At 41.8% G+C, this 22,664-nt stretch overlaps 1 protein-coding gene across 2 annotated transcripts; it reads right to left on the bottom strand.

Annotated features, from left to right (window-relative positions):
- Positions 1-4: 4 nt before the first annotated feature.
- LOC111959030 (protein lin-28 homolog A-like) lies at positions 5-22,345 on the bottom strand. 2 transcript variants are annotated; one of them, XM_023980441.2, is made up of 4 exons: positions 22,035-22,345; positions 20,629-20,801; positions 9,155-9,339; positions 5-4,546 (listed from the first exon to the last, which is right to left on the bottom strand). In XM_023980441.2, exons 1-4 carry the CDS (start codon positions 22,042-22,044, stop codon positions 4,327-4,329), a joined length of 588 nt encoding a protein of 195 aa, XP_023836209.1. In that variant the 5' UTR covers positions 22,045-22,345; the 3' UTR covers positions 5-4,326. The 2 variants fall into 2 exon arrangements, with proteins under 2 accessions (XP_023836209.1, XP_023836208.1); XM_023980440.2 differs by lacking the exon at positions 22,035-22,345 and adding an exon at positions 21,634-21,856.
- Between the last annotated feature and the right edge of the window lie 319 nt (positions 22,346-22,664).

The following is a 22,664-nucleotide window of genomic DNA, read 5'->3' as shown; positions in this document are numbered from 1 at the left end:
CACATTGAATAGTGGCAGATGTTTATTATTCACTAGTAGGAAATTGTATCTTCACAAATCAGTAAACTGTTAGTCACAGTTTTTTTGGAATGCATGCTTTACACCTTAACGAAATGAGGAAGTGAATAACAAATCCAACCAATCATCCCAGTATCCTGAGGTGCCTGAGATACCTGAGCATAAGATTATATGGTTCAAGAGCCAAAGATTTATGGCAGTAAACATTGATACATTCCTCAGTATAATAAATGCACATTCTTTGGAAATGACAGGCAACATCCCCCATAGATACCACACCACTGCATCAAATGGCCTATGATCACAAATGATGTAATAGCACAAAAAGCATAAACATGACACAAGAGTCACTTGTGTATGCAGTAGCCTATATGTTTTTCTGTGGTTTCCATGTAACCCTGAGGACATAATAATATACTCAGTCCTTTGCCTTTTAAGATAAATCTAACTCATCTAACAATCAACAATCAAATCACAATGTGACAACAACACATCAATGGGGAGTCAAAATAGGTTGAGGTAAAACAGTTTTGCTCAAACACACATGGTTCAAAAACGACTTTAGCTGTGCCATACAGGATACCAATTTAGCTAATATAGTTATTGAGGTACAACAAAGCTTTGTTTACATTATATTCATTCAGTTTGGCACTTGCATTGCTTATTTCTACTAGTCCATAACAGTGAAACAGTGTTATGATCTAAGCAATGACCTCTGCAGAAATGAGTAATATTACTTTTCATCAGTCCACAGTGGAGAATTTGAGAGATAGTAGAGGGTTGTGAAACAACTCTGATGTAATTTAATCATCAGAGGGCTTACTAACCAGAGATGAGCAAAATACACATGAGTTGTGTCTCTCTTTTTTAATGGGAAGGGTTTAGGTCATCAGTGGCAATCAGCATTCATTGACATTCATACCGCAACATTTTCTAAACCCGGCAAGTACAAATGTTCATTTAAAAAAAACTTGAATCTTATTATACACAGACGTCTATGCGCGCTATAGTCCCCCACATGACTGAATCAATGGCCATGTGCTATCACCACATTTCTTTACATGACAAAATCCTGAGTTAAAACATGTATCACTTCCTTAAATGTGTACGACTTGGAAAATATTATATCCCATCACCCAATAACAATCTGGGAAATCTTTGATAGTCTGAAATACCATGTTTAGCCACGTATTGAGACGAGACAACCCCAATGTGTATAATACTACTAGCCCCAATCCCTTAATATGGTAACAATATTCTCATAAACTCCCCATCAACAACGATTATAGAGGGAAAAATACAATAATAGAGGAATATTATAGGCCTGTCATGACATATTATTATGTAGGGCAAAATAATACATCAGCAGATGTGGTATTAGATATGTTGACTAAGTATATAATATAGTGTGTAATAACTCATATAGTCTCACATGTCAAAACATTTTAAGACTAGTTTTAAGAGCACGCTATGAATTTGTTTTATTCTTCGTGATTAACTGCCATTTGAAAGCATTTTGTGCGGATTAGAGAAAAAGAGAGTTTTACTGTTATGCCGAGAAATTCAAATCTGGACCCAGAGGTCCTCTACCGTTTTCTTGTCATGCACTTTGATTTGGCACCAGAACACTCCCTTGTCTTTCACTGCACACATACAACTAATATAGACAAACATTGCACCCCAATCCCATCCCTCCCCAACCCTCCTCCATCGCCCCTTCCAAGCCTTCGAAAATAAATCGGAAGTATTCCCTGAGTTTTCAGATTTGTGATTCCTGAGGGACGAGCCTGAGTGGAGGTTATATATACGTTTCGTTCACCACCTACATGCAACAAGTATCTTGTAAATCAAAATATAAAAATATGGAACACATATTCATAAGATTAAACTGAATAGAATAGAATACAATAATGCATCTCCTACATGATTAGTGCAAGAGTGACATTTGCATTGGTTTTGGCATAGATAAAAAGAGAAGATTCACAACACTGGAACGCTAATTGTGTGTAGCAGTAAATCATACAAATTAATTATTAAAAGGGTCATTATAAACTTTGTCAGATATTTTTAGACAACAAAAGTCGTCTTATGTCAAGATGAATCCACATCCTATGCCATTGGTGGTGTAGATGCAGCTATATGCCTCAACTCCAAATGAATGGAAAAGATAAGCACTGCAATTCCATTTTGGATTATGGCATAGCTGGATACAAAACTAGCCTGGGACATGGATTTATCTCAACAGGAGACCCCTTTGAGGTATCTGACAAACTTAGATTTTAGGTGTTACGTCCCTTTAAACTCAAACAGCATTGAACACGATAAAGGCAGACACGAGTAGCTAAGATATCTGATGTCTAGTATGTCTAGTATGTGATGGAAAACCCACCACAGTTAACCTGGTCCTAGATCTGTATTTGTTTGGCGTAACAATGACCATAGGAGTTGGCAAGACAGCACAAACAGAGCTGGGACCAGGCAATCACGGAGTGACCTTAACCTGAATATGAGGAGAAGCTGCAGCGCAATTTAGATACAAATAAATAACAAGCACTATTTTAAAAAGGCTTCATAATAATTCTAAATATATATTAATTGGATGTTAGAGGTCTGTCTTTCAGCTTCTCCTGTAAAACGGGAGTAAAGGCTGATTGGCTTAGCTAGTTCTACATGCACCTCCATGCAGGGCTGGGTCGATATTCATTAGTGCACGCCGTAGCAGAAACGATTCGCAACAAACGAAAACAAGCGTTTCTTATTGGACAAATTCTGGTAGTCCCTCCCTGTTTCAGTCCGTTTTCTTCCGTTTGGTGCCTTGTGAATACGACTGTGGTGTTCCTGTATAGTCCTCACAAGCGGCTTTGGAGGCAATGTCTTAAATAGGTACCTAGTAATTGACGACACTGAATAAAAATGTGTTGCTCCCGCTTTTACTCTTGAAAAAATTTGTTCTCAAAGGGGTTCTTTGTGGTGGGAAAGGGTGCTACATGAAGCCTTTTTCACTCGAAGAACCCTTATGGTTCTAAGCAGCACCTTTTTTTCTAAGACAGTAGACAACGCCTGATGCTGCTGCTGCTTCGACTGTCAAGTATAAACAGGACAAGTATGATTATGTAGATTTATGAATCAACCTCAGTAATCCATTAAAATCTTGCATCTGATTTCTACATGATAAATTACTTATGTTGGATACATTTCACAGGTATTGGTGCGATTACTGGAGTCAGTGATTAAATTCCAAATACTGATGTATGTAGTCTAAGCAGAGGATGATCAAGTTGATTATAGAGATGTAAGATCTTAATTTAAGGCAGTTTGTTACGGCAGGAAAATAAATCTGCAGCAACAGGAAATGTGAATTATTATGTGGATTATAATTAATGGACATTTTATATAAGGGTTGATACATATTTCTTTAGGGCAAATCAAGTCTGACATTTTCAAGTGGAAATCACAAACTTTAGAAGCCTTGAATACACTACAAGTTGCATTTCCTGCTGTGCGGGAAAATTCTCAGAAACAAAAGAGTGATCAAATTAAGATCCTACATCTGTAGGGTTCTAGTGTATGGTTGTAATGTAGCAGCAGAAAATCAGACATGTAACAGAAATGACGCAACCACAACAACAACCGAAAGCTGGCCATAAATGCCATACTTTTTGGTTTGACATTCATTTGTCCCCAGGACATCTGGATGGTCACCTACAATATTGGTAGCCGCCAATACATTGCCTATAGCTATTACCCATTACCCCGTCCCGTTGGTTCGTATGTACCCGCCCATTACCACCTATGAGACTAACATTCATTTGCAGAGGTGTAGTGTCACAACTCTGTCTTTGTCGGATATAGTGGGGTGTAAACAATCAGGAAAGTCAAGAAGTTGTAAGGCAGAAAAAGTGTTGAGCTATCTACTTGACACTGTGATTTTAAGCTTCCTGGTGAGTTTAGTATAGTAGCGTGCTAGTGTGAGTGGTTTCTCATGATCTGCTCTGTGAAAAATAAACAACTTTCTATTCTATAAAGACATCAAAATAGTATGTGATGTGCCATAACTTATTACAAGTTTAAACCCCTCAATAGCGGTTCCATACATTTTTACAAATATTTCCTGAGTGCTATAATAATACAGCTGTATTTGTGAGTGTTACACCAAAAAAGATGAACTTCAGTAACATTCTTTCTTCATGATCGTTTTGTTTACAAAAACCTGAGGTAGTTCCAAAAGCGTCTAATACAGTTGAAAGGAAACTTAGCGGTCATCTATCCAGTAAAGCTTCCCCAAGCTTCCTTCCTGCGTCTCCTCGTTCAATCGGAGCTCACGGGGGGCGGGGGCGAGTGGCCTTGTTCCTCCTCGTCCCCTTTCAAGGAGGAGGGCTTTCCCTGAGAACGTGGCGAGGACTGCTGTGCTTTGATTGGGCAGTTGGCGACCATGTGGGAAATGCTCTGGCAGAAATGGCACTTCTTGGGCTGAGGCGGCAACTTGCACTCCTTGGCATGGTGGTCCAGGCCTCCGCAGTTGTAGCACCTAAAAAACAAGACAAAGTGCGTGTTTGATATTGAAGACACTGCACAGAATCACTGATCTACAAATCCCCTCTCAAATAACTACTCGTTATCTGATGAAGATTAGCGATTCTGCACCTCAGCTCAAACTGATCCCCTAAACCAGGCTGATAAATGTAGGACTGGGCCATATGTATCAAGCGTTGCAGAGTGGTGCTGATTTAGGATCAGCTTAGCCTTTATATCACAATGAATAGGATTGTATGGACAGTGAGGACCTGATCCTACAGATGTAGGATCTTAATTTGATCACCCAGTTGCAGGAGAACTTTCCAGCGATGCAAAAAACTTGTAGTGTATTTGAGGTTTAAAAAGGCTTCTGAAGTTTGTCCTTTCCACTTAGAAATTTCAGACTTGATTTTCCCTGTAAAAAAATGTATCTCATCACCTACACAAATGTCCAGTAATTGTAATCCACAAAATAATTTACATTTCTTATTGCTGCAGGATTATTTTCCTGCTTTAGAAACTGGCTCAAATTAAGATCCTACATTTGATAGGAGTGTTGGGCCAGTAACCGAAAAGTTGGTGGATCGAATCCCCGAGCCAACAAGGTAAAAATCTACCATTCTGCCTCTGAGCAAGGCAGTTAACCCCCAACAACAACTGCTCCCCGGGTACCGATGACGTGGATATCGATGGCAGCCCCCCGCACCTCTTTGATTCAGAAGGGTTGAGTTAAATGCGTTAGACACATTTCAGTAGAATGCATTCTGTTGTACAACAGTTGTACAACAATGCATTCAGTTGTACAGTCAGACCTTTCCCTACATATGGCCCCTGATCTCGTATTGAGTGAGATGCGCTGTCACCTGCAATCCACAAGAGGGCAGCATATGCCAGTTATGCTGCAGCAGCAAACCAAGAAATCTGGCCAGTTCCATGCTGTAGCCCATTTATTTATTTTATTTTATCTTTATTTAACTAGGCAAGTCAGTTTAGAACAAGTTCTTATTTACAATGACGGCCTACCCCGGCCAAACCCTAACCCGGACGACGCTGTGCCAATTGTGAGCCGATCTATGGGACTCCCAATCACGTCCGTTTATGATACAGCCTGGAATCAAACCAGGGTTTGCAGTGACGCCTCTAGCACTGCCTATGACCATCCTTTTTATGAGAATAGGATGATTAAAAGTGGGTTAAAAAGTTCAAATTATCTTTGTTCTACCACATGTGCAAATGCAAATTGAATACAGGATGTACGCTATTTATAAAAGCATGTTTTCTCTGTATGTTTCAGTAGGCTATCTGTTACTTTGAATGGCCTCCCATCTACAAATTAACCACCCGTTTCATTCTTTATCCACAGTACTTTGCTGCAATGAGGTCTTTTTAGCTACATCAATTATATTCCTTCTCCATAGAAAGTACACAGAGTATCACAGTCCATGCATAAGGGTTAAGGTCAATGGTAGCCATAAGAGTAGCCGAACTTTGATAGCTTCGGTTTAAACAGGACCTATAGAATAGCCACGCGTCCAGGGGCGGCTGACAGATGGGCAGTGGGAGTGGGGCTGTCACCGCTGCTATGCCACTGAGGCGCTATTGAAGACCTCCTTCCCCCAATGATGCAGATGAGGCTTGGTCAGGGGAGGCTCAGGGAGGTCAGTTGCTTATACTTGTACCACAGTTGCTTGTACCACTGGCCGTTAGGTTGGTGCCAAGGTGTACCAACACAGAAGCTCTGGCCTGGCCCAACTGTCTCAACATCGATCAGGGAGCACGAGCAGGAAAAGGGAAGTGGTCCTTTGTCTAAACAGCTGCAGCAATGATCTCCCAACTCTGACCTCCGCAGTCCTCTCTAACCCCCGCAACCCCAACCCCCGACATTTTAGTCATACACGGTTGCCATGGTTACAGTGACCTCTAACCCCCTCCCGGGCTCCTACATCTGTTATCAATTAAATGGACAGGGTTTTTTCCCCTCCCTGCATCATATTTACCTACTAAAGGCGTCAGCATGCTTCAGTTCGGATGGCAACTAGCTAAAATCAAATCAAATCAAATTTTATTAGTCACATACACATGGTTAGCAGATGTTAATGCGAGTGTAGCGAAATGCTTGTGCTTCTAGTTCCGACAATGCAGTAATAACCAACAAGTAATCTAACCTAACAATTCCACAACTACTACCTTATACACACACAAGTGTAAAGGGATAAAGAATATGTACATAAAGATATATGAATGAGTGGTGGTACAGAACGGCATAGGCAAGATGCAGTAGATGGTATAGAGTACGGTATATACATATGAGATGAGTACTGTAGGGTATGTAAACATAAAGTGGCATAGTTTAAAGTGGCTAGTGGTACATGTATTACATAAAGATGGCAAGATGCAGTAGATGATATAGAGTACAGTATATACCTGTCTCTTATACACATCTAGATGTGTATAAGAGACAGATGATATAGAGTACAGTATATACACTGTCTCTTATACACATCTAGATGTGTATAAGAGACAGGTATAGAGTACGGTATATACATATGAGATGAGTACTGTAGGGTATGTAAACATAAAGTGGCATAGTTTAAAGTGGCTAGTGGTACATGTATTACATAAAGATGGCAAGATGCAGTAGATGATATAGAGTATAATATCTGTCTCTTATACACATCTAGATGTGTATAAGAGACAGGCCTTCCTGTGACATCGGGTTGCTGAAGTCGGCGTGGCGAACCGAACTCGTGTGATTGCACACTCCCTTGAAATACCTTCGCAATAGTAGTCGCAATAGTACTGTTTGTCCATTTTGAGTCGCCGTAGCCAGTACACTTCCTCAAAATAGTCTGAATTAATCTAGGATAATGCAAGAAATCTGTCATTAATTTTGACGTTTTTGCAGAGGAGATCTTAGTCACGCAATTTTACATCTAACTAAGATGTTTGGTGCAGTAATTCTCAATTAAAAAAAATGTGCATGAAAACGAGTCGTCTCTCGTTGAATGACAACAAAGGCTTTACTGACGAACCCTTATTGTTGAGCAATCACCGACGATGGGGCGTAGACTTCGGCTACCGACTTCAGCTTGTCTCAAGAAAACATTTCGTATGGCCGAAAAAGCCCTTACCGAAGTCCAAAATGAACAAAAACATCACAAAATGTCATCATAATATATGCACAAACTTTTCCGAACTGTTTCAGCACGGAAAAATGTGGACACCTTAAGGTGGAATCAGAAAATAAATTGTGGCTGACTATGGCCATATTTGAAGAAATATGGAGAGTCCAGATAACACTGTTGAAACGAGTGCCAGGGCCCTCTGTTTCTAATCCCATGCTAACACCGCCACCTAATAAAGAACATTGAATATGCCATTGACGAAAATCATTGACAAAAATCGTTTAGAATCTTAGACCTATGTACTGACTAATCATCAAGAAATAGTATAAAACAGTTGATCTTATTCTCCATTGAAAATGTTGGAGTTGGCCACATATGAATCCTCTTATAAGGACCAGCATAGTCTTGGGAGAGTGAATCGTGCACCACAGGCCTCCCAGGACTCTTTGAGGCCGTAACAATCTCCATTCTCACCCTGACTACACTCTGGGCATAATCACAATTGACAGGAGGCCACATTGATACCCCTCTCTAACCCATCACAATATCCACAACGGACAAAGGACCCACAATGTTGGCCCTCTCACTTTTACTTTACGGTGAGAAAAAGTGAAGGGATTTGTGGATTTTAAAAGGAATGCATTATGCAAGTAGTGGGGTATGGAACCTTTTTCATGCAAAAGGGTTCTTCGGGAACCTTCTCAATGGAAAAAAGGCTTCTAGAAGGGTTCTTTATGGATAAAATGGTTCTACCAAGAACCATTAAGAGTTATTTTAAAGGGACAAGCCCAAATAACTCTTAGTTTTGTAGATTGGTTATTATAACTAACATGAGTAATATTTCAACATCAAACACTTTTTTTTATAAATAAAAAACACCTAGAATTAAATATTTCATATTTTACTGTAATGACAGGATAATTATAATTCATCAACTGAATCATCAATCATCAGAAACATTCATGTTACCAGTTCAGGTTACCACCACAAAAACACATTTTGTGGAAGAGGTTTGGAAAAGGTTTTTCAAGAGAGAACCACTGGGTTTAAATCCACAAGGGACGTCCAGAATTAAACAGCTATTGATCCAGGTCACACGCCAAGCCTGCCTGTGTGACCCTAACCCCGGCCAGGGGTGGGGGTCAAGGAAAAGAAGAAGAGGACAGAACAGGATAAAACGGAAACACCATTTTGCATCATATCCAAAATGGATGCACTATTGCAGATGTGAGATCCAACCACAATAAAGAAAATACTTTGTCCCACCATCTTTTGAGTATGTTAGACCCCTACTATGAGACGATTAAGTACATTGCTGCTTATCTGATAAGGCATTTTCTGTCCATTTTCGTTTTGTGAACCACCTCTTTTTCACCTGACATCCGTGTTATATAGCTTTTTTGAATATTTGCAGGAATTACTTTCTGTTTCAGTGTATTAGTGTATACCTTGTCCCCATTCGATGTACAGAATGTGCCTACAAGGCAGGCACTCACCTATCTCCTTTGGAGTGACGTTTCTGGACGCTCTTGCCTTTGGGTCTCTTCTCGCTGCCCACACAGTGTGTGCCCTCTGGCCCAGTGACTCTCTGGGACTCCAGGCCTTTGGCTGACTTCTTGAAGGTGAACTCGACCGCCTCGCCCTCCTTCAAGCTGCGGAAGCCCTCCATGTGCAGCTTACTCTGGAGGGGAGAGAAAGACAGTAGAAGGAAACATCATAACACTATTAGAAGTTTCACCTTCATTCCTGTGCCCCTTTCCAAATTCATCTCAGAGTAGGAGTGCTGATCTAGGATCAGCTCCCGCTCTCCATATAATTCTAGTCATTATGATCTAAAAGGAAAAACGTATCCTTTAATAGCACTCCTAATTTGAGACTCTTGTGAATATGGCCCTGTAACCTTTTAGAGGTCATATCAAACGTCACATTTTGAACATAGAGGGACTTTCCAAGGGGCATTTCAAACATATCTTGGAGGATTGTTTAGTCGTTACACATCCTTACGAACAGATCTTACGTCTCGCTGCATGATATGCTCCAAATCAATGACGACGCAATCACAAAAACCTTGCAGCATCAGCTAACAAATCAACTAATAGTCGGCCAAGGGAGACGCTGAGGAGTGACCCTCTGTGAACACTATGCTATCTTCAAACTTTTCGAACAGAGATAGGCGCTATCTGGCATCTGTCCTAAGTCTCCTGACTGTTGATCATTCTGTCTAACCTCATAAATAAACAACAACTACAAAGCCTCTTATTGTCAGACGGACTATTTGTCCTCCCCTCCCTAGTCTGCATTGGTCTGTTGCCCAACACTGGCCACAGTGGCCTGTGAGTTTCTTGTGTTTGAGTGGTAAACCTGATGTGATAACCTTCACCCATCCCCCTCTGCCAAAGGACCGGCATTCCGCACTACAATGTCCCCTACCCCCCAACCTCTCTTCCCAACTACATCACAAAGAACCACTAACACACTAACCACCACTGCAGGATTCTTGCTGGGAGGGATAGGGTTGGGGGTGGGGTAGGGGGGAGGGGGGTTTCAGGGAAACATTCCTTGGATGGTTGTTTGGCAGAGAGACACGCAGATAAGATGAGAATTAACACATCGTCACTCCAAATGATAGGTACCTGCATGCTTTGAGTTAATAATCGATTGATTGTTTTGCTCAAATGTGATACATTTAGCATGGAATCAATATAAACTCAAAGCCTGAACGCATTCAACAGCTCAAGAGTAGGGACACAATCAACACCATGATCCTTAGATTAACGCTAAAGACTATGCTAACATCAAACCAGGTTCGTGTTCATAGGGGCACACAACAGAAAACGTTTGAAACGTTATGAAGCGCGAAACTAAAATAGTCCCATCCTGTTTTATTGGTGCCAAATTAATACGACCCAGTACTTTAAGCTACAGTATCCTACAGACCCTTTTTTCGGATCCCATTCTGCTGCCTTCACCTCAGTTGACCCAGGTAGCGCTGTTCAGCAGAGAGAAGTTCAGCCATGAGATGCCTTGGAGCCTTGGAGGAGGGGAAAATGAGGGAGGGAGGGATGAAGAAATGGGGGGAGGAAAGGGGAGGCTATGAAAAAGGGGAATGGGCTGTGCATTAAGGGGTAATGCCAGAGGCAGCCTGGGTAAAACAAGAACCCTCCAAAAGAGCTTTTGGATTGGTGGTATGGTATATCTGCAACCAGGCAGCAGATATCATTGATTTTGATATGATTAGCAATGAAACCTGGTGTTTCCTATCAGAAGTTTCAACTAACCTTTGAGAACTAGAGGGTGATCAATATTTAGCTGCGAACAGAATTCCACAATTGTAGAGCCAAAAACCCAATTATTTCTCTCATGCTCAGGTCAGTGTCAGGACAAGACTGATGGCTATGCCACCTCATGTAGGTATTTCCTAGGCACCAAGTGCCATTTGTCTGATTTCATGGACCCATTTTAGGAGAGGGAAGACATCAGCCATGCTCACCACAGAGGATTTCCTCTCCAGAACTGTCAATGGCTACCATTGTCAGGCTGGGACGATCTTATATTATTTGAGGCCCCACCTCTTTAAGGAATACCTAGGATAGGATAAAATAATCCTCCTACCCCCCCCCCCCCCCCCCTTAAAAGAGTTAGATGCACTATTGTAGTGGTTGTTCCACTGGATATCATAAGGTGAATGCACCAATTTGTAAGTCGCTCTGGATAAGAGCGTCTGCTAAATGACTTAAATGTAATGTAATGAGGCAATCTTAAGGATATATGTAAAAGACTAGGGGGTGGAGTCCCAGAGCCAGATTGAGCCTCGTCCTTGACTAAAAAGCAAGCTCAATCAATTGAAAATGCATTTTAGTCCAGGACTAGGAATAATCTGTGAATGGGAAACTGCCACTATCTGATTTATCCTTCTTTGACAGCCTTCTCTGCATATTGCTTCAAATATCAACAACAACGTGTGTGTAACTGTGCAGTTGCTTTGAGGTGGAAGGTTTAAACAGTTACAATTAGGCTAGCTTGAAAATAAAAGCATCACAAAATTTGGTGCCATAGATCGTATTTTAACCAGGACACTAATTCAAATACAAGCCACATGGCCTACAAAGAACTGCATCTATTGTGTCATGAAAAATAGCAATGCAATAGCATCTGTAATGAGGAAAATTACAGTAAAGTGAACCGTTCCTTCATACTTTAATGGTCACTGATGAGCATCTGCTGTGAAGTTACAAGCAGATCTGGGACACACGATGGGTCATCCATAACTCCATTTGGGTGACAGAAGTGGCCCCTTGAAAAGCTGCTCCATTGTGCATTGGCCCCAGTGACTGTTAACCCACTTCCCCTCACACGTGTGACCTCCCCTGCTCCACAGGAGTGGGTAGGTTCATCCATACACACCCCCAACACAGAGAACATACCATGTGGAAAGAGGAAGGAGACTCCTAGTATGGCCTTAAACCCTACCAACCTGGTGAAGTGCATTGGAGGGCGATATGAAGCTCTACTGTAGGCTATGTCCATACTAGCTTGAATAAAACAGAGTGGGGTAGATGAATGAAGACATACGATGAGAGAGAGAAAGAGGACAATGGGAAGGGATTGCTGCTAGGACAAAGAGGGGCTGAGGGGCTCGGTCACAGCCGAGAGGAGCATGCTTCATTGGGATTCGTGGTCCTATTGTTCACCTGCACACAAAGGCCAGCAGGCCCCGGGAGTTCATGTTCTCTACCTGACACGCAGTGACTCATTTCAGGGCCAAAGCCCCATTGCCATAATACACCGTAGCCATATGTCATTTGGACACACATGATCTCGCCTTCCTAACAATGGCTAGCAGGGTTGGGGTCACTACCATTTCAATTGAAAAGGTAAACTGTAATTCCAATTCCGAATTTTTCAAGGTTTGAGTTTGCTTCCTGAATTCAAATGAAATGTAATTGACCTGAACCCTGATGGCTAGGGGAGGAAATCAGCGGAGAAGTCACTACTTAAGATGTCAAAGGACAGGGTTCAGGAGGACATTGTCCCAGTTACATCGTTAACAGATATTGTTCACTTATTCAAACATATGCTTTAAAAGGCTTGGAATCTAGAGTGGCAGCACTAGAAGAGAGATGTCCGCATTCTGGGAAGAATTAAATAAGTATTTAGTCATACAAATTACTTAATGAGAAATAGATTTATATTAAAGGAATGTTTTTAGGAACAACGCATTCATTTGGAGCGTGATTGTAGTCCTGGCCATTTCAACAGATTAAAAGTTAAAATAGTTGAAATAAATGGTCTAAAAGGCAGTGGTTCTGAAAAGGAGGAAAGAGTTATAATTACATATAATGGCTCAGATACACCAATACTGTTGGAGTACTTCACACTTCTGAACGTAATTTGCGAAGCGAGCGTGCACTGATTTTTGTAGAATCGGATTTAAAATGTTGTCAGTCAGAGGTCTACAGCTGGTGGTTATTCACATACATATTCAGACCGTTTGCTATGAGACTCGAAATTTAGCTCAGGTGCATCCTGTTTCCATTAATCATCCCTGAGATGTTTCTACAACTTGATTGGAGTCCACCTGTGGTAAATTCAATTGACTGGACATTATTTGGAAAGGCACACACCTGTCTATTTTTATTTTTTAAATATTACCTTTATTTAACTAGGCAAGTCAGTTAAGAACAAATTCTTATTTTCAATGACGGCCTAGGAACAGTGGGTTAACCTCCTTGTTCAGGGGCAGAATGTCACGTTCCTGGCCTTATTTTTCCTTTGTTTAACTTTGTTTAGTTGGTCAGGACGTGAGCTGGGTGGGCAGTCTATGTTTTGTGTTTCTATGTTGGGGTTAATGTGTTGCCTGATATGGTTCTCAATTAGAGGCAGGTGTTTGACGTTTCCTCTGATTGAGAACCATATTAAGGTAGGGTGTTCTCACTGTTTGTTTGTGGGTGGTTGTCTTCCGTGTCTGTATGTCTACCACACGGGACTGTTTCGTTTGTCGTTCGTGTATGTAGTCTGTTCCTGTTCGTGCGTTCTTCGTGGTTTGTAAAGTTCTCAAGTCAGGTCTGTCTACATCGTTTATTTGTTTTGTAGTTTGTTAAAGTGTTTTCGTGTTTCGTTCTATCATTTAAATAAATCATTATGTCAAACTATCACGCTGCGCTTTGGTCCAATCCCTACTCCTCCTCTTCAGACGAAGAGGAGGAGAACGACCGTTACACAGAACAACAGATTTCTCCCTTGTCAGCTCTGGGATTCGATCTTGCAACCTTTTGGTTACTAGGGCTCTAACCACTAGGCTACCTGCCGCCCCACTAAATAAGGTCCCACAGTTGACAGTGCATGTTAGAGCAAAAACCAAGCCATTCGGTCGAAGGAATAGTCCGTAGAGCTCCGAGAGAGGATTGTGTTATGGCACAGATCTGGGGAAGGGTACCAAAAAATGTCTGCAGCATTGAAAGTCCCCAAGAACACATTGGCCTCCGTCATTCTTAAATGGAAGAAGTTTGGAACCACCGAGACTCTTCCTAGAGCTGGCCGCCCGGCCAAACTGAGCAATTGGGGGAGAAGAGTCTTGGTCGGGGAGGTGACCAAGAACCCGATGGTCCCTCTGACAGAGCTCAACAGTTCCTCTGTGGAGATTGGAGAATTTGGACAACCATCTCTGCAGCACTCCACCAATCAGGCCTTTATGGTAGAGTGGCCAGAGGGAAGCCACTCTTCAATAAAAGGCACATAATAGCCCACTTGGGAGCTGGCCAAAAGGCACCTAAAGACTCTCAGACCGTCAGGAATACGATTCTCTGGTCTGATAAAACCAAGCCTGAATGCCAAGAGTCACGTCTGGAGGAAACCTGGCACCATCCCTACAGTGAAGCATGGTGATGGCAGCATCATGCTGTGGGGATGTTTTTCAGCCGCAGGGACTGGGAGACTAGTCAGGGTCGAGGGAAAGATGAACGGGGCAAGGTACAGAGAGATCCTTGATGAAAACATGCTCCAAAGCGCTCAGGACCTCAGAGTGGGGCAACGGTTAACCTTCCAACAGGACAGCGACCCTAAGCACACAGCCAAGACAACACATGGGTGGCTTTGGGACACGTCTCTGAATGTCCTTGAGTGGCCCAGCCAGAGCCCGGATCTGAACCCGAATGAAAATCTCAGAAGAGACCGGAAAATAGCTGTGCAGCGACGCTCCCCATCCAACCTGACAGAGCTTTAGAGGATCTGCAGAGAAGAATGGGAGAAACTCCCCAAATACAGGTGTGCCAAGCTGTATCGTCATACCCAAGAAGACTTGAGGCTGTAATCACTCCGAAAGGTGCTTCAACAAAATACTGAGTAAAGGGTCTGAATACTTATGCAAATGTTATATTTCAGTTTCTTATGCAATACATTTTCTAAATTTTCTTAAATGCTGTTTTTGCTTTGTCATTATGGGGTATTGTGTGCAGATTGATGGGGGGGAAAGCAATTTAATCAATTTTAGAATAAGGCTGTAACGTAAAAAAATGTGGAAAATGTCAAGGGGTCTGAATACTTTCCGAATGCACTGTAGAACCACAGTATGTAGAGAACGGCGCAAACGGACCTCCTTCGGCTTCGTTTGGGTAGACTGTGTAGACCCCTCTAAGGAACATTTATTCCTGGCTATCTTAACAGATCAAATGAACACTTGCCTAGTTAAATAAAGGTTAAATAAAATAAATAAATAACAGATTAGTTAAAAAAGCTTATTTCGCTCAAATTTTGTTCACAAAATTGCTTAAATCCCTGTTAGTGAGCATTTTTCCTTTTGCCAAGATAATCCATCCACCTGACAGGTGTGGCATATCAAGAAGCAGATTAAACAGCATGATCATTACACAGGTGCACCTTGTGTGGGGACAATAAAAGGCCACTCTAAAAGCAGCCTCTAATGTCAATTTAGAGAATCTGGCAGTACGTCCAACCTGTCTTCACAACCACAGACCAGGTGTAACCACGCCAGCCCAAGACCTCCACATCCGGCTTCTTCACCTGCGGGATCGTCTGAGACCAGCCACCCGGACAGTTGGTGAAACTGTGTGTTTGCACAACTGAAAAATTTCTGCACAAACTGTCAGAAATCATCTCAGTGAAGCTCATCTGCATGCTAGTTGTCCTCACCAGGGTCTTGACCTGACTGCAGGTTGGCATCGTAACCGACTCCAGTGGGCAAATGCTCACCTTCCATGGCCACTGGCACACTGGAGAAGTGCACTCTTCACGGATGAATGTCGGTTTCAACAGTACCGGGCAGAAGGCAGACAGCGTGTGTGGCGTCGTGTGGGCAAGCGGTTTGCTGATGTCAGCGTTGTGAACAGAGTGCCCCATGGTGACTTTGGGGTTATGGTACACCTCAAATCTCCCTCCCTCCTTCACCATTAACATAGACTTGGCAGAGAGGAGACAGCAGCACGGAGGATTTATTAATCACTTAGATTTCAGGAATCTGAAGTGAATGAGCAGCTATAGTGGACTTCTCAAAATGAGATGCTAAGCCGTTATCTTCTCAGCTAGTAGTGGAAGGGTCTCACTCACATGGAAACTAGGAGGGAAAAGGGTGCCTCCCCTTCACTATTGGTCAGGGTGGGTTAACCTGGGTAGTTTCTCAATTCACTCATGGGACCTGGACACCATGAGGATGAAAAGACACTGGTCGTGTTCGAGAGCTTCAAATTCGTGATGCGTAGTGGGTCAATTGCATCTGACTGATCTACAAATAATGAGTAGTTATCATTGATGCAAAGTGATTTGTTGATTAGTCAGTCGGCAATTTCCTGCAATGTCGAACAAGCCCATTGCCTCATAGGTAGGCCAGTGGTCTTCACTTGGAATAAATTACCATGCAATGAACGTTCAAGTGTCAAGACAAAAACACAGTTAAAAGGAAAAATCTGTGTTTTGGATGGCTCCTCACCTTAAAACTAGCCTATTTGCCAAAAGAAATTGTAAAAACACATCAAACTCCAGATAACTTCAGCCATCACTAGCAAAACATCAACGTAAGTGAATGAGGCATGCATTACCTGTGTACAAAAGTGACTAAGTCACTTTTAAAGCTGCACTATGCAGAAATAGCGCAGCCAATTGCTGATTGCTAAAATTCGAATAGTTCGCCTAATTTCAGTTTGTGACAAAACAAACACGTACAGTGCATTCGGAAAGTATTCAGACCACTTGACTTTTTCCACATTTTGTTACGTTACAGCCTTATTCTAAAATGGACTAGATTATTCTCCCCCTCATCAATCATCAAATCAAATGTATTTATATAGCCCTTCTTACATCAGCTGATATCTCAAAGTGCTGTACAGAAATCCAGCCTAAAACCCCAAACAGCAAGCAATGCAGGTATAGAAGCACGGTGGCTAGGAAAAACTCCCTAGAAAGGCCAAAACCTAGGAAGAAACCTAGAGAGGAACCAGGCTATGAGGGGTGGCCAGTCCTCTTCTGGCTGTGCCGGGTGGAGATTATAACAGAACATGGCCAAGATGTTCAAATGTTCATAAATGACCAGTATGGTCAAATAATAATAATCACAGTAGTTATCGAGGGTGTAGCAAGTCAGCACCTCAGGAGTAAATGTCAGTTGGCTTTTCATAGCCGATCATTCGACACACAATACTCCATTTAAATATTTTAGCAAATTTATTGAAAATAAAAACTGAAATATCACATTTACATAAGTATTCAGACCCTTTACTCAGTACTTTGTTGAAGCACCTTTGGCAGCGATTACAGCCTCGAGTCGTCTTGGGTACGACGCTTTAAGCTTGGCACACCTGTATTTGGGGAGTTTCTCCCTTTCTTCTCTGCAGATCCTCTCAAGCTCTGTCAGGTTGGATGGGGAGCGTCGCTGCACAGATATTTTCAGGTCTCTGCAGAGATTTTTGCTCGGGTTCAAGTCCAGGCTCTGGACATTCAGAAACTTGTCCCAAAGGCAAATCCTGCATTGTCTTGGCTGTGTGCTTAGGGTCGTTGTACTGTTGGAAGGTGAACCTTCGCCCCAGCCTGAAGTCCTGAGAGCTCAGGAGCAGGTTTTCATCTTTCCCTCGATCCTGTCTCCCAGTCCCTGCGGCTAAAACACATCCCCAAAGCATGATGCTGCCAGCCATTCTTCACCGTAGGGATTGTGCCAGGTTTCCTCCAGATGTGACACTTGGCATTCAGGCCAAAGAGTTCAATCTTTCATCAGACCACAGAATCTTGTTTCTCCTGGTCTGAGAGTCCTTTAGGTGCCCTTTGGCAAACTCCAAGCGGGCTGTCATGTGCCTTTTACTGAGGAGTGGCTTCAGTCTGGCCACTCTACCATACAGGCCTGATTGGTGGAATGCTGCAGAGATGGGTGTCCTTCTGGAAGGTTCTCCCATCTGCACAGAGGAACTCTGGAGCTCTGTCAGAGTGACCCTCTGGTTCTTGGTCATCTCCCTGACCAAGGCCCTTCTCCCTTGATTGCTCAGTTTGGCCGGGCGGCCAGCTCTAGGAAGAGTTGGTGGTTCCAAACTTCTTCCATTTAAGAATGATGAAGGCCACTGTATTCTTGGGGACCTTCAATGCTGCAGACATTTTTTGTTACCCTTCACCGGATCTTTGTCTCAACACAATCCTGTCTCGGAGCTCTACGTACAATTCCTTCGACTTCATGGCATTGGTTTTTGCTCTGACATGCACTGTCAACTGTGGGACCTTATATAGACAGGTGTGTGCCTTTCCAAATCATGTCCAATCAATTGAATTTACCACAGGTGGACTCCAATCAAGTTGTAGAAACATCTCAAGGATGATCATGGAAAACAGGATGCACCTGAGCTCAATTTCAAGTCTCATAGGGTCTGAATACTTATGTAAATATAGTATTTCTTTTTTTTTTTTAATCTTTTAATACATTTGCACAAATAAAAAAATAAAAACATTAATACATTTGCAAAACAAATGCGATTTTTTTATTTTAGAAATTAACAAACATTTCTAAAAAACTGTTTTTGCTTTGTCATTATTGGGTATTGTGTGTAGATTGATTAGGAAATGTGTTTATTTATTCCATTTTAGAATAAGGCTGTCACGTAACAAAATGTGGAAAAAGTCAAGGGGTGTGAATACTTACCGAGTGCACTGTATAGTGTAGAGAATTATTGTACCATCTAAACCGCTGTGAAATGTATTTTCCATAACCCAAAATATTGTATTTTCAGCTGTTTGAAGCTGAAAGTAAACAATGCAAAAACAAAACGTAAGAATGGGAAGCATAGAAATTGCGCACATAGAACTGTTCTACCGCTTCTTAGACTTGCTTTTAATGAGAATGACAGATCTTTAACTCACATTTCTATGTGAATTTGGTCAGGTTAAACGTTAAACCCACTAGGGAGCCAGGCCCACCCAATCAGATCGAGCAAATATCTCTACTTGGCAGTGTTCCAAACTGACATCATTTGTATTTTTACCTATACATGCAAACACCATCAGATATAATTCATAGCAAGCAATGCACTAGAATGACATACAGATGAACTGGAATGACATTCACTACCATAGGATTGGTGGACAAAAATAACTAACTGAAAGCCACATACCCAATAAGCCACAAGTATGAACGCAATGAGGCATATGTCACTGTGCTTCTATTGCTATATGCACTATGCCACTGCCTTCTTCGTTTGATCATTTAGCAAACAAGGCAGCCCATCATACAGTGCCTTTATCAGCCAATAGGATCCCAAGTGGCGCAGCGGTCTAAGGCACTGCATCTCAGTGCTAGAGGCGTCACTGTGGGGGGAATGCCCACATGCAGGAACGGCCCGAATTGCTGGCTGCAGTTGCACACTATTGGAAATTGTTTACACCCTTGATAAAGATGAACAATAATGACTGTATAAAATAAATAATTCAAATACTGAGCTATATTGTATGTACACGCATTTAAAAAATATAGATATATTATTTCATACTAATACAATTGTCAAAATTACTCTTGAATGAATTGTGAATAATGATGAGTGAGCAAGTTACAGAGGGTCAAAGATCATAACCCCAAGACATGATAACCTCTCACTATTACCAATAACAGGGGAGGTTAGAATGTCTTGGGGGTATGATCTTTGATCCTCTGAAACACAACCAAAATGAACTGCAAATGCATCCAACAAGTTTGTAAAGTCACAAGCTTGATGTAGTTATTGAGTGCTAGAGACATGGGACCAAATATTAATATTTTGACTACATTATTTATAAGAATCTCTAGGGGTGTCAATTATTTTGACCCCCCAAAATATCACTTGTTAAACTAAACTTTTATTTAACTAGGCAAGTCAAATTCTTATTTACAATGAAGGCCTACACCTGCCAAACCCAGACGACGCTGGGCCAATTGTGAGCAGCCCTATGGTACTCCCAATCATGGCTGGTTGTGATACAGCCTGGATTTGAACCAGGGTTTCTGTAGTGATGTCTCTAGCACTGAGATGCAGTGCCTTAAACCACTGGGCCACTCAGCTTCATTCTTTCCTTGTTTTTCCTCAGCATGCTTAGCTAGAAAACGGGGAGAAATCGTTGCAAAACTGATCGATATGTTACGATGTGATTTATCAAATCACCCAAACCAATTTGATCAATAACCAATAATATGTATTTCTCTGAGCAATTGTATTAGTATAAAATAATATAATTTATATTTTCTTTATTGCATACAATATAGCCTAGTATTTGAATGATTTATTTTATTCAGCCATTATTGCTCATCTTTATCAAGGATGTCCATGATTTTGGACCCCACTGTACATGACCACGAGGTCACATGGTAAGCCAGCAACGCGTGTTCGTTTGAGATAGAAAACTGCCTGAATATGTTATTCTGTGTCAATGTATAGTGGGCCACCATTCACCACATATTTGGTTTGAGAATTAGACGGTAAGGCAGTTCATTTTAAAACCAAGGCGCCCCTCTTACCTGATGGACGAACACATCGACCGGAGACTCGAGCGGGACCCCCTCTCGGTTGGTCATGGACAAAAACCCAAAGCCCATGCGCACGTTGAACCATTTACATACGCCGACACCGTGGAAAGATTCCGAGTCCTCCTCGGTACTTGGTCCTTCATCCTCTTCGGTCTTGCAGACTCCTGTAATTTAGAACAATATGTTAAACAATGTTCGTTGTACTATTTACCAGAACACTAAGAAAGGAGTGGACGCGTACGTAAAATTGCCATTCAGCTTTGTTCTGTCCTTGTTTTTCCTCACGCATTCATAACCATTAGGTAGAAAACGAGGAGAAATCGTTGCAAAACCGATCGATATGTTACGATTTGATCAATAACCAATCATATCCACAGGTCTAAATATAGACCTATCTACAAATCATTTCAATACATAAACAACAATATTGTAAGTGTCCGTAATAACAATAAACTAGAATTCTATCTATGGATAGAATTATTTGTTATTCTCCCATCTTATATTTCAATCTTTCACAAGTAGGACCTATATATTTCACACTCATAGTGAGTATATATTAAGTGTACTAGTATGTGAGGAAACAACACAGGCCGACACGAAACGAACGACGAAACCTAGTATATCTCTAAATGGCTGGCCAACGTTGAACTGAATTATATGTGCCTCTCGTTAGCTGCGTTTGTGCGACAGAAAAAAAGTTACGTCGTGAAAATAAAACCAATTCATTTGCATTTACAAGACTACATTTGAAAATTCGTGTACAAAAATTACATTTACATTTATAAAGTGCCTACTTTGTCAACAACACGATAACTTAAGTCGGGTTAGCCTATTGCGAACAAAATAAAGCATGTTTTGGTATTGACTAGACAATTTAAAAAGGAAAATAGTTCCATACTGTACACAATTTTAAATTCGTAAGCTGGTATTCATTCTGTATCTCTTTAGAGACAGAGCCTACAATAAACACAATATATCGTCAGATTTCTACTCAACCTGGGAATTCCTGGTTAGAAACAGAACCCATCTTGCCAATTCACGCCTTGAGTCAAAGGAAGAACCCAAGTTAATGTTGGCTATCCTTTTCCCCTTTCGAGCAGCGTAATGCCCACGGTTTCCCACTTTCATGCCAAATGCGCTGAAAAGCAAAAGCTTAACTTCGGTGGGAAAGTGGGAGGGCGAAATAAACAAAAGGGTCTGGCAACTTATCGCCCCAAACAATGAGGGGTGGGAGTCACAAGGAAGAATTTGTAGAATAATTACCCAAGATCTAAAAGACAATGCAAGGTAACCCAGCCCCCTAAACCTCTTCATCTATGGCCAACAGAGACTCCTTGGCTCTATAGCGTCAAACCAAATAACCAATCAAAGTGTTTTAGTCCAAATTGTTGGCCTACCTTCTGCCATTTTCGGTCCCGCTTGTCTTTAGTCTATATCAGTCCCTGTCCCCCCTGTGTTTTTGCCTGGACGTCTCGGGCCCCGCTCCGCGTTGGATCACGTCTTTATTCCTCCTCTGGTCAGGATTCACTCTTGGTCAATATAGAAAGGACCAGGGAGCATCTTCTTCCTACCACCAACCAACCCCAACCCTCTCGGCCATGTCCACGTGATTCCCAATTAGCCTACATGATTAATTGCACGTTCTTGATGTTGGAGGGCCCCACATATGTCGAGTGACCAATCACAATTCAGAGAGACCACCGCACAGTTGCTTATGCAGAGAGACCACCGCACACCACACCACTGCTTATCACGGCGCTAGCTCTGAGCCCCCACCCCCTTCATCTCTCTCTGTCCTGAGTGCGTATTTAGTGGCCATCGACCCCACACAGCCTAATAAAATACAACGCAAATGGTCAGWGGCAACTGCAAACCCACCAGACAACATTACACCCGAACATGGTCCATATATGGGAGATGTTGAATTTGAAATGTATAAATCAAATGTGTGCGTAATTTATGTTTAATAAATATCCCTTAAATAATAGAGGATATAATAGGCTATTGAAAACAACTCCATGTTATAA

This window comes from Salvelinus sp. IW2-2015, linkage group LG35 (assembly GCF_002910315.2).
Source record: "Salvelinus sp. IW2-2015 linkage group LG35, ASM291031v2, whole genome shotgun sequence".
Classification (NCBI taxonomy): Eukaryota; Metazoa; Chordata; class Actinopteri; order Salmoniformes; family Salmonidae; genus Salvelinus; species Salvelinus sp. IW2-2015.
The sequence above is the reverse complement of the archived record's forward strand: the minus strand, read 5'-3'. Positions and strand labels throughout refer to the sequence as shown.

Bases quoted from the DNA above. Each gene is read 5' to 3' on its own strand.
- LOC111959030 (XM_023980440.2), bottom strand. From the start codon at position 21,664: ATGGGTTCTGTTTCTAACCAGGAATTCCCAG. The intron at 20,802-21,633 runs GTTGAGTAGAAA...TCTAAATTACAG, and splicing joins TTCTAACCAGGAATTCCCAG to GAGTCTGCAAGACCGAAGAG. The intron at 4,547-9,154 runs GTGAGTGCCTGC...CTTGTTTTTTAG, and splicing joins CGTCACTCCAAAGGAGATAG to GTGCTACAACTGCGGAGGCC.